Raw genomic sequence first — 11,619 nt, 5'->3', positions numbered from 1 at the left:
AGAAAGTCTGCCTACACAAAAGAAACTGTACAGCCACAAAGCTGTTAGTTTTTTTAATAAGTTTAGTTTCATAAAGTTGTAGTTAAAACTACTAGAAGGAGTAGCTAAAAATTTTAACATTTTAGAAGAAGTGGCTTTTAGCCAACAGTATAGCCTGTTGGTTTGAGAAGGGCTATATTACCTCTAGAAACCTTTATTCTTTGTTGCATGCATGGTTTACAACTAAGAAAGTTTTCCTTACACTTGAGGTCATCACATAAAAGTGTAGGTGAACCAGTAGGTCTCAGAAAGCCTCATTATGAGTAAGGATATGTTCCCTCCCCCCCCTTTTCTGTGTTTTAGCAAGCTCTTGCAAGGACTTTGTAGAGGGAGAAGGTCATAGGTGTAGGTATATATGTTATAGTCTTACCGCTCTGGGGTTAAACCTACTGGGCTGCTTAGAATTTGTGAAGAACTCCAGGATAAACAGGGCTCTAAATCTACATAGTTTTTGCATTTCTCGGTTGACTGAGTGAAATTTGGTCACTGCTTCACGATAATGTAGGTGTTAGTGACTTTTCAAAATCACTGTATGGGCTGGAGGGGTCTTAAGAGGTCTCATGCTAAGAAAGGGTTATCAGAATCCAGTCTCTGGGTTATGCTTTTCTTGGAATTATAGTGGTCACAATTCATAAATGGTGGTGAAGCTGTACACAGGGTTTTTGTGTCACAGGCTGCTTCAGAGTGAAAGTCTCTGTGTACATAGAGCACGTGGGAAGGATGGAAATGTCTGTCATGAATGATAACACAAGGAGGTTGGAGATGACAATGCAGAGGCTTAGGTTGCCATTGGTAGAATCTGTTCTTTTAATCACATTACAGCAAGCTTGTACATCTTGAATGAGTATGACAGAGTCATCAATACAAAAAAAAATCAATGCATTTATGATTAGAAAAACTAATACATTAGGTTTTATCCATGGAACATTGTGAAGCTTTTGGTCAGCAAAACTAATGAATATAAAAATATTTGCATTGCTGGAAGCTGGATTAAAAAAAAAACACCAAAAAAAGGTAGTTCTCCATAGGAAAACTGGTAAGTCTTGACCAAAATACTCAATTACAACTGCTGTGACATGTGAGCATTTTGCAGTCTCATCATGTGCAGACTGTTTTCTTGTTCTAAGAAAGCGTTCTTCAGAGCAGAGGCTTAGAATGGGTGTCGAGGTGGGTTGCTTGTAGCTTTCATACCTCAGTACAGAAAATACGTGAGGATAATGAACTGATGATTTAATTACATTTATTTGTGCTAGGTGAAGCACATATATATGAATATTTGATCTTGAAGTCAAATATTTTTACATTTACTGTACTGAATCATGGAATGGATGAATGAGCTTTTTTTCCTAAAGTTCCTTGTGTCCTTCGAGTTACTTTAATGTATGAAATGAAATTCTGATTCAAAAAGTTCATTTATAATGGCAATTGAAGCAATTTCTACTTTAAGATGATAGCTAAAACATCATAAAGTGTACCTGTTTCGGGGTTCTAAATTATATGGGGCCTGTATGTTAGGATTTCATTTTGTGAAGTTGAACTCTTAGACTGACTCAGGATGGGAGAACTTGCCATCCGGTCTGACCAGGTAATTTCACAAAGTGAGCAGTGAAATAATTTTGTTTTGTTTGGCTTATTTAAAACTGAGCAAGATACCAGGTAGGAAGCATGCATGCATGGAAAGAATACCGAGAACAGTTTCTACTCTTGTGTGTTTCCCTTGACAAACTGTAGATAATGTTTTGATTTAAGCAGATGTTCCTTTGATTTAAGAATACTTTAAATAAAGCTGAAGTCTTAACTTTCCTGCAAGTTTCTGAACACCAATTTCCTGTTTATAACGAGATATATTTTGTCTTTTTAAAATGTTTGTATAAATTTCAGTGCAGGTTAGAATTGCAGGCATCCTGAAAGAGCCAAATTTATGCTTATAGCTTTATGCTAATGAAGTGGTGAATGAAGAATAAAGAACCTAGTTATTTGGGAATTCAAGCCAGCTAGAGTAATGTGTTGCATATTAGTAAGAACACATTGGAAATACAGTTATTCTGTCAAATGTCTTTCATGTGGTTTTTCATGTACCAGAGTTAAAAAAAAATGTGTATAACTCTCCCTGTATTCTCTCCAGAACTCTGGATGTAGATGTGAATGATTATTCTTTCCCCTGCCTTTGTGGTTTGCCTCTTGGGGGATAAAAACCAAACTGGAGACTAGTTCAGTTCAGTATACTCTTCCCTGAGACACATACGGGTGTTTTGCCTGTTTACAGTAATTAAAACACTTAAAGCAGAACCTGGCTTGTCAGTTTGAAAGTTGGAACCCCATAAAATTGATGATACAATAGTGAAGGCCTTCTCAGCAAGAATTACTTTTTCCTTCTACTCACCACCACCAATGCAAGTTATAGAGCATTTAGAAGACTGAGGACTAGGCAGGAGGGGGTGAGTGAGTTTGTGGTGCATAGCCTCAGGAATAGTAGTACTGTGGTGGTGTAGTTAGGCATCTGTATTTTCTGTAACTACTTCCAGAATCTTATGTCATTTTGCTATATAGTTGTTTTTATGTTCTGTGACACACAATGGTTGAACAGGCATGCACATTGTGTGGCTTAAATATAGAGGATGTTGAATTTCTGGTGGTGTGATATTGACTGTCTCTCACTTTCAGAAACCAGATGTCTTGACCACCGGTGCTGGGAACCCCGTAGGGGATAAGCTGAATATTCTGACAGCAGGGCCACGTGGACCTCTTCTTGTTCAAGATGTTGTGTTCACTGATGAGATGGCTCATTTTGACAGAGAGAGGATTCCTGAAAGAGTTGTGCATGCAAAAGGGGCAGGTATGTTTAAAACCACATTTTTGTGTGTGTGTCCGCGCGTAGAATTGGACTTTAAAAAGTTTTTGATTTACCACATAGATTGTGACAGATAAGTTGCATCGTATGTCCTGTGGTTTAGTGTTATAGATTATAATAATTATATTTCAACAACAGTGCTAAGGCCTAGTTTAAAAGAACTTAATACTAAAACTTGAAGCACTGAAAAACTGTTTAAAATTGTTAAAACCGTTAAAAACTGTTAAAAAAAAGAGAGAAGATGTAGTTATAGCCCTTAGATTTTTACTGTATTTGCTGTAATCTCTGCTTCCCTTATCTGTCCTTCCATAGAACTCCATTCTGCTGGAATGGAAGACTTGCCCATCTCTATTTTAATGTCTGTTTTGCATGTTATTTGATAGAGGTTCTTGTCTTTGTCATCCAATGTATCTGTCTACCAAAGCAAGATGATGGTCTAATATTTAAATTAAAAATAAAAAACCACAACTGATATTAAAATTTGTGGTTGATCCTAGTAGGGTAGAACTGGATAGAACTGATTTTTATTACGTATGACCCTAGAAGAAGAAATAATGTACTGAACTTCATTATTATGTGAATGTACATGGGAAAAATTCCTCTGTGAGGGTGGGAGGAACTTTATTGCTTCAGCGAGCTTGAAAGTGGACCCAAAATTCTGCACTACACATCAGGACTAAAAAAATACTTGTCTTATTCTGAGATAAATATGCAAATCTTGGTAAAAGAGCATCCAAAAAGCTACTGCTTGTTATTTTGCACAATAGAGATGAGGTCTGTATTGCAGCTGGGAACTGTTAAGAATCAGTTAAGGAGGGGAGAGTGAGCATCATGCGAACAGTAGCTTGTGTTCAGTAAATTTCACTTTGTGAAACGGAAGTGACCATTTTAGTGTATAGATACAAACTCTTTTTAAACTGATGTATTTCCATGTTTCCTTTTGACTTAAAGTTGTATCTTGTACGGCAATGGAATAACAAATATGACATAAGTGGAAGGAAGGTATCTAATCTGATATTTTGAAATTACTTTCTTTTTCAGGAGCCTTTGGCTATTTTGAAGTCACTCATGATATTACCCAGTATTGTAAAGCAAAAGTGTTTGAACACATTGGAAAAAGAACTCCAATTGCCATACGATTCTCCACGGTTGGTAAGGGTCTAAAGTTATTGTGTGTCTTTTTACACGCGTACCATAGTTACAGCGATAGCAATGCTTGCGTTGTGGAGCACTTAAGGTACTTAAGGTTGTTTGAAATGCCTTCTGCCAACCAACTCTTCTGTGAGTTTCCTTTAAGTTGTAAGACTTTAAGCAGCTTCTGCGTCTTTCTGTCCGAGCTCTCTGTAGACACTTTTCCCTCTGGCATGTGAGAGAAAGGATAATCTGACCTATTTTTATTTTCTGAGGAAAAGCTTGCTTTGTTTCTGGATGGATCATGATCAACACTTGAATGCTGTGATTTAGCACTTGAAAGCACAATACCTATAATCTCTTATACTGTAAGAATGTTTTGGGATGAATGCTGTAAAGTAAGTACTAGGCAAAGAAGAATGAACTGTCTTCCATAAACAAACTTATTTCTTAAGGACCTGAATGCATTAACTAGCAAAATCTTACAGTAGTTAAAACATTCATTATGGTCAGTATCTTGTCTGGTAGAAAAATGATCTTTCAAAACTTGTGTTACTATTCTGTCTGTGCTTAAAAGAAATAGTAATGAAGATTCAGCTCTGGAAGTCATTCTGGAGAGAAAGTAGTCCTACTAAGGCTCAGGGAGTTGCTGTTTTTGGCCTGCTGTTTTTTCCCTGTGTCACCAAAACTGAAGGGCTCATGAAATATTATATGAGAGAAAGGCATGCAGCCGAGTCTGATCTGTGCACGATGTGCTGAAGGGGGTTGTTATATTGTTACCTTTCCCTGCTCTGTTTGAACACGTTTCTTCCTAGCTATTGTTCAGTACACACTTTTTAAAATGAGATGAATGTCGTTGTTATTTGATCGTGATGCTTACTGTTAGCTGTTCCTGAATACTTCTGGAACACTTTCACTTGGGTATTGTGGTAGGCAATTTTGCTCCAATATAAAATTCCCCATTGAAAGGACTGTTTTGGATAAAGCAAGAGGAGTATTAAAAGGGTTACAACTCTCTTATTGTAAGTTCTCTTTTTAGTTGGTACATTATTCAGATTGCTCCCTTCCAAATGAGAGCTTTCACGCTGGGATTTGCTGCACAGAAACTAATGTGTTTTTAGCCGATTCAGCCTTATAATCTGATGCTGTCTCTATTCGCAGTAATGCAAATTCCATTCTTAATTAGTCAAGTGGATATACTTGTTTTTTCTTTCTTTTAACTGTGGCCCAAAAGCTTGGGCGGGTGTCTGTTCACACTTTGGAACTTGCAGTGCCGTAAGTATTGTTGAAAATATGCCAAAAATTACTTGTTTAGAAAAGACTTAAAAGGGTGGGGTTCATTAACTTAGGATTTGATGGCATAGTCTCAGGTTGTATGTTTCTACGCTTGGAATTTGGATAAGTTTCCTGTCATAACACTTCTGTATGTTCATGTGTTTCTTCAAGCTGGAGAATCTGGGTCAGCTGATACAGTTCGTGACCCTCGAGGCTTTGCAATGAAATTCTATACAGAAGAGGGCAATTGGGATCTTGTGGGAAATAATACTCCTATCTTCTTTATCCGGGATGCAATGTTGGTGAGTAAGCACAAAAGATGAGGGTACTCCGTGAAAGAGTCTAAAAGTTCATTCACATCTTCCTTCACTGAGGAGCAAAAGCTGTTGTTTTGACACAGTTAAACTTTCTTTGTTAGATGGTCAAAACACTTTTGATTTGGAAGGACATTTAAGAAAAACCATAGTAGTTTTAAGAACTAATGCTTGATTATTTATGTGGTTTCGTACCACAAATAACACGTATTTAGTTGTGTTTGCTAGTGCCTATGCCACAGCAGATTAGCCAGCAAATATGTACGTTATTGTGTTTTTAACTTGAGATCTAATTGGTTTTACTCATGTTCACATTAGCTGTTTTACTCTGTAGATGTTTTTTTTAATTCGGAGGCTATTTCGGAGGAAGGAGGAAAAGAAGGTTTTCACTTTAAAACCTTCTTGCAAATTCTTTCTTTAAATCTGATTTTTGGTGTATAACAATGGAAGATTTCTTTTTTTTTCTTCAGTGATCTTCCAACTTTGTCTCATCTTTCAGTGTGCTATGCCTTTCATTTTTAGCAGCTAAGGCGGCCAATGGCATCCTGGGGTGTATTAAAAGGGGGGTGGTTGTAGGTCAGAGAGGTTCTCCTTCCCCTCTACTCTGCCCTGTGAGACCACATCTGGTCCAACTCATCATCCCTTCCAACTCCTAATATTCTGGGATTCCATGAAAAAAACAGTTTGTCTTGTTTTGTACCAGGAGTTGCTTTGTATGCCCTGTATGATTTGGAGGTGTTAGATTTATTTATTTTTTTCTTTCCGCTCCTTCCTCCCTCCTGCACTTCTGGACAAATTAGTTTCCATCATTCATCCATAGCCAAAAGAGGAACCCTCAGACTCATTTGAAGGATCCAGACATGATGTGGGACTTCTGGAGTCTTCGCCCCGAGTCTTTGCATCAAGTAAGTTTCTCCTTTGACTTTATTTTGTAAGATTAAGAAAATATATTTTTAACTGTCTCTTTCTGTGTTTTAGCTAGAAGCCTGCATAATCTTTCAGGAACAGTAAAGGTGAAAGGCCTACAATAACTTTTAAGGGTATTCGTACATGTATTTAGCCTTTTTTCTTTTAAGGACTCTATGAAATGGGTGGCACTCTTCTGTTTTCAAAGTCATATTTTATATAGGGATAAAGGGGAAGTTGTTAAGTTTTCTAACTAAAGCAGTGGAGATACTGGTGAATAGCAAACTGTTAATGTTAAAAACCAGTAAAATACTAGAAAAGTAATGCTATCAGTTTATTTAAAGTTGTATATTGTGTAGCACGTTAGATCAACTCCCAAAATGACTAGAATTCACAGTGTGTTCTAATTATTCTGAAATGTATTTGTATCCAAGAATGTTAGGCCAAAAAAGCTAATATAAAATTAAAAATGCAATTGGGATTTTTTATTTTTGCATTGTTTGTGATCATAAACCTGAAGAAAAGCAGCGTTTTGCAAATGTTTGCCTGGTATGTATTTACTGCTTGAAGACCTTGAAGAGCTAGTTGCTAAGGACTTCAGTTTTCAGATTTTGTCTTTAACGCGGAAGGTCTTATTTGTATTTGTAACTTAAATTACTCATGCTTATCTGCCCTGTGTGTATAGGGGAAATCGTATCATTATCACTAGGTTAATGTCTTGTACTTCACCAAATATTTTATGTGGGCATAAAACTTCACATAGGTTTAATTCACAGTTACTCTTTGCGCAAAACCAAAGCGGTCTTATTTCACTAGCAAACTTAAAACTTGAACTAGAAATTCATCAAGAAATACGCAACATTAAGATAGTTTCCAGTGATGCAGATTAATGCAAGAAATGATCTTTGTCTGAAATGGTCACTTTATCCTTGAACTGGTGAGTCCATTAATATCGTGTGATCCTTCTCTTTAGGTGTCTTTCTTGTTCAGTGATCGTGGTATTCCCGATGGTTTTCGCTATATGAATGGATATGGATCACATACTTTTAAACTGGTCAATGCTAGTGGAAGAGCAGTTTATTGCAAATTCCATGCGAAGGTATTGGTATTGTTTTCCAGTTATCTATTAGAAGTACACATCATATTGGATAAAAAACAGTTTAAATTGAGCGTCTAAAAATGTTCTGTGACTTTTCGTGGTTAATTCAGAAAAGACTTGTTAGTGCATAGCCTCAATCAAAAAGGTGTGTATGTGGGTTTTTGTCTGTTGCATGCCTTCAGAATCCAGAACTTTCAGCCCCGAGGGCTGCAACCATCTTACCACTTTATGTTGGCATGTGATCTGCAGGAAAAGGTGGGATCATGGAAGAGTAAAGGAACACCCCATCCTGTCAAGGGACAGGGGAAACATCTTCACTTGATGTGCTTCAGGGGTTATACCTTCAAGTTTGGTTTCTTGTGTTCCACAGTGTAGCATTGCATATTTATGTCACTTTCATCAGTGAACTGTTTTTTATCTGGAAGGCAATTGTTGGGTGCACTGTTGTTCCAAACTCATTATCAGAGATTGAAAGATAGGCAATCACATTCTTAGATTTGAAGTCTTGTTAAAGTACATTCTTGTTTCTGTAATACTTCCTGCATGACGTAACTGGTGCTGCTGCTTGTGTTGCTTTTAGACTGACCAGGGCATCAAAAATCTTTCTGTTGAAGAAGCAGGAAGGTTGGCTTCTACTGATCCCGATTATGCAATACGTGATCTTTACAATGCCATTGCCAAGGGGAACTGTCCGTCGTGGTCTTTCTACATTCAAGTTATGACGTTTGAAGAAGCAGAGAAGTTTCCATTTAATCCTTTTGATTTAACTAAGGTACCTCTGATACTGTTGTGAATATTCAATTCCAGCTAGTTTAAGATAGGTGATGAGATCAAAAGATAGGAAATGCCAGAACTGAGTTTATCTATAAAAAACATGTAATGGTTTCCATGGATGTTTTCCATGGAGTTCCAGTCTAGTCCCTATCAGTAAAGTTAGTCTCTTCTTTTTATTCTTTCCTGCTGTTTAAATGTACTTTTTATTACATGGTCATGATGAGTCAGAAATTTTGGAGATGAAATTGTATTGATGTTATATTTGATGTTACTCTTGCTTAGTGAAATATGGATAGAGCTTGATTCCAGGCCTGTGAATTACAACTGCACCACACTTCAGAAGTGTGATCTCAGATCACGTAGTCACATCCTGAGCTCGCTAGTTTTAAGTGTTGTTGATAATGTAGCTTCTGATTGTTGGTCTGATTTTGTCAGACTTTTGGTTGCTGTTCCAAGGAGTGGCATGTTGAAAGATGCTAACGAACTTGTTTGCTTGTTTGTTTTGCTCTCCCAAAATGGCTAAAGCCTTTTGAACCTGAAAGTACAGGCTAAGATGACAAAGAAAAGGCTAGTTAAGCTGGTTGCATTTTGAAGTAACTAAAAACAATCAAGCTACCAGTTCAATTCATGATGTTGCTGTCCTAGGCAGTTTTTGAAGTGCCTGTGGGTATTTCATTTAAGTATTCAAGTGCTGAGATTTTGCTGGGATGATGAAATAAATTGCATTAATATTCTGTACTAATTGCAAAAGACTTAAAATAAGATATTTCTCAAAATACTTGTTATCAAAATAAATCTGTTCAGTAATGGATTTTCTCTGTCAAGACTTTATTAGGCAGCATTTGCCCAATTTATTATTTAAGCTGCATAATACTGTAATAACATTGACTTTAATGTGTGTGTGTTATGTCTTACAGATTTGGCCGCATGGTGACTACCCTCTCATCCCTGTGGGAAAGCTTGTCTTGAACAGGAATCCAGTCAATTACTTTGCAGAGGTAGAACAGATGGCATACGATCCCAGCAACATGCCACCTGGTATTGAACCTAGCCCTGATAAAATGCTGCAGGTAAATTACGATGTACATTCCTGTCCCTGTTTGTGTAGCAGCAGTAAACCTGACAGGTGGAAAGCAACTGGTTTTTGTTTTGTTTTTGTTTTTAGTTGGAGGGTTTTCTTGGTGGTTTTGTATTAATGATTACTATTTGATGTGTTCATCCTAAAATTAAATATAAAGAGAATGGGAAAGAACTGAAGGAATAGAACATTTGGAGTTCAGAGGACGTCGGCAACAACTATGAAAGTAGATGGGGAAATCCGTCAGTCTGGCAAGGTATACAGGATAAAACTGTGGCAGCAATGCATATTTAGTCATGCATTTACAGTCTGTCTTTGAATTATCAACTGAGTGTGGGAGGTAGACTTCAAATGCTCTAAAATACAGATATCCTGTATTTAATCCCTGATAAGTTCTATCTGTATTTAGAGTTTATAGTTATAGTTACAGAACTGCAAGATTGTTATTTAGAAGTATTACCAGATTTCTTACAGGTCAACATATCTGATAAGAATGGCTGCAGTAGACTGCCGTCTGCAGAGTCACGGATATTTGCACGTTACGCTTTTTCAGATGAAAACCAGATTGTCATTTCAAATTATGTCCATGGAAACAAGAAGGTGTTTTAACCGGATAACTTATAAACCATCATGCAGCTCTTTTGTTTTGCCTCTCTTTGCTCCCACAACATTCATGGTCAGAATCAGTCCGTCTTTTTGGCATCCAGATGTCACTAGAACTACTTCAGATTCAGTTCAGGAGTTAAATAAGGGACTACCATATTTCAGATGTAATCAGTTTTTAAATCTGAGGTTGAAAATAAGTAGGAAAAGATGATATTATTCCTTAGTAACATTTAGCACAGTTGCAGCCATTTTTCATCTCTACACGTGTAGCTGTTTTCCTGCTTCAGAATAGGCTTAGCATTCTGAAATTGGCATGAAATACCCAAGCTGCATAAATGCAACTCAACCTGCTGTTTGGCACTGGTATTCCAGGAAAGTTAGTTTGTGACTGAGTGTCACTCTGTAAACAATTTGAAGTATGTCAAGAATATATATGCAAAGGAAACAGTCTTTTAGTATTTAATGTATAGTGATTCGAACTGGCATATACCACTTAAGTGATCTCTTTCAGCAAGTAATAGTTAATGTTTGTGATAAATGTTTTAGGGTCGTCTTTTCTCATATCCTGACACTCATAGACACCGTCTGGGACCTAACTATCTACAAATTCCTGTGAACTGCCCCTTCAGAGCTCGGGTGGCCAATTACCAGAGGGACGGACCAATGTGTGTTTCTGACAACCAAGGTAGTAATGAAATTGTCTTTAAATGTGATGATACTTATGCACATACTGTGTATGCACTGTATGTCTCTTGTCAGTCTTGTACAAGTATTGAGAATCAAAACTTTGCTGTAAAACATAAGCATGCTTGTGTAGATTACAGAATGCATTCTTCACATCATTTTTTAAGACTAAAAGAAGGGCATGGATGTTCCTTATATGACTTCAGCCTCGTGTGATGTAGTTGATAGTCTCTTAAGTGTTTTTCAGTTCAATGTATGTAACTTCCACTTGCTACAGATAGACTCATTTTAAATTTTGTAAACAAGGGAAGGAAAAGGTGTTTTCTTCTTGGTTACTGAAAAGTAGAATGTTTGTCATCTTTAGAGACTTGTTTAGAATGGATGTGAATCTCTCCTATTAATTCAGGAAAGACTTTGGATGTCTGGACAGAAGTGTTAAAAAACAAGTGAAGTTTAAAATGCGTTTAAGCACTTAAAAATAGACCTTTAAGAGAAAAAGGGAGTTTGCCTCTAGTCGAATGAATGTCCCTAGCTTCTTTCTTTAAAGAGACTTGTAAAAACATGCTTGATAAAAGGGACTTAATTGAAAAAGCTCTAAAACGCCATTTAAAATAAAGAATTATACCAGAGAAAGGGTTTCACAGAAGTGAAGAATTACTTCCTTGTTTCTCTGTCTAGGCAAAAATCCATTCTAAACATAATAGAGGTGGCCTAAATGTCTATGAGAAATCTGTATTTGCATTTATTAAATTTAAATACTGACTTTGATATACTTGGTCCGCTTTGTTAAACTGCTTTATGTTATGGTTTCCAAGAGACTGTGAAAGGCGAGGGTGTAAATGCCAAGACTAGAGCTTTACCT

At 36.9% G+C, this 11,619-nt stretch overlaps 1 protein-coding gene across 1 annotated transcript in view; it reads left to right on the top strand.

Annotated features, from left to right (window-relative positions):
• The first annotated feature begins 2,702 nt into the window (after positions 1 to 2,702).
• The window catches only part of CAT (catalase), a 12,081-nt gene continuing 3,164 nt past the window's right edge, over positions 2,703 to 11,619 (top strand). Inside the window, exons 1-8 of the mRNA XM_010185082.1 lie at positions 2,703 to 2,875; positions 3,932 to 4,042; positions 5,468 to 5,598; positions 6,411 to 6,515; positions 7,490 to 7,615; positions 8,196 to 8,387; positions 9,307 to 9,459; positions 10,620 to 10,758. Coding sequence (XP_010183384.1) covers positions 2,818 to 2,875; positions 3,932 to 4,042; positions 5,468 to 5,598; positions 6,411 to 6,515; positions 7,490 to 7,615; positions 8,196 to 8,387; positions 9,307 to 9,459; positions 10,620 to 10,758 — 1,015 coding nt within the window. The 5' untranslated portion in view covers positions 2,703 to 2,817. The remainder of the gene's footprint in view (positions 2,876 to 3,931; positions 4,043 to 5,467; positions 5,599 to 6,410; positions 6,516 to 7,489; positions 7,616 to 8,195; positions 8,388 to 9,306; positions 9,460 to 10,619; positions 10,759 to 11,619) is intronic.

The sequence above is a fragment of the Mesitornis unicolor genome, unplaced genomic scaffold (assembly GCF_000695765.1).
Source record: "Mesitornis unicolor isolate BGI_N332 unplaced genomic scaffold, ASM69576v1 scaffold11875, whole genome shotgun sequence".
Taxonomy (NCBI): Eukaryota; Metazoa; Chordata; class Aves; order Mesitornithiformes; family Mesitornithidae; genus Mesitornis; species Mesitornis unicolor.
This window is presented reverse-complemented; position numbering and strand designations above follow the sequence as displayed.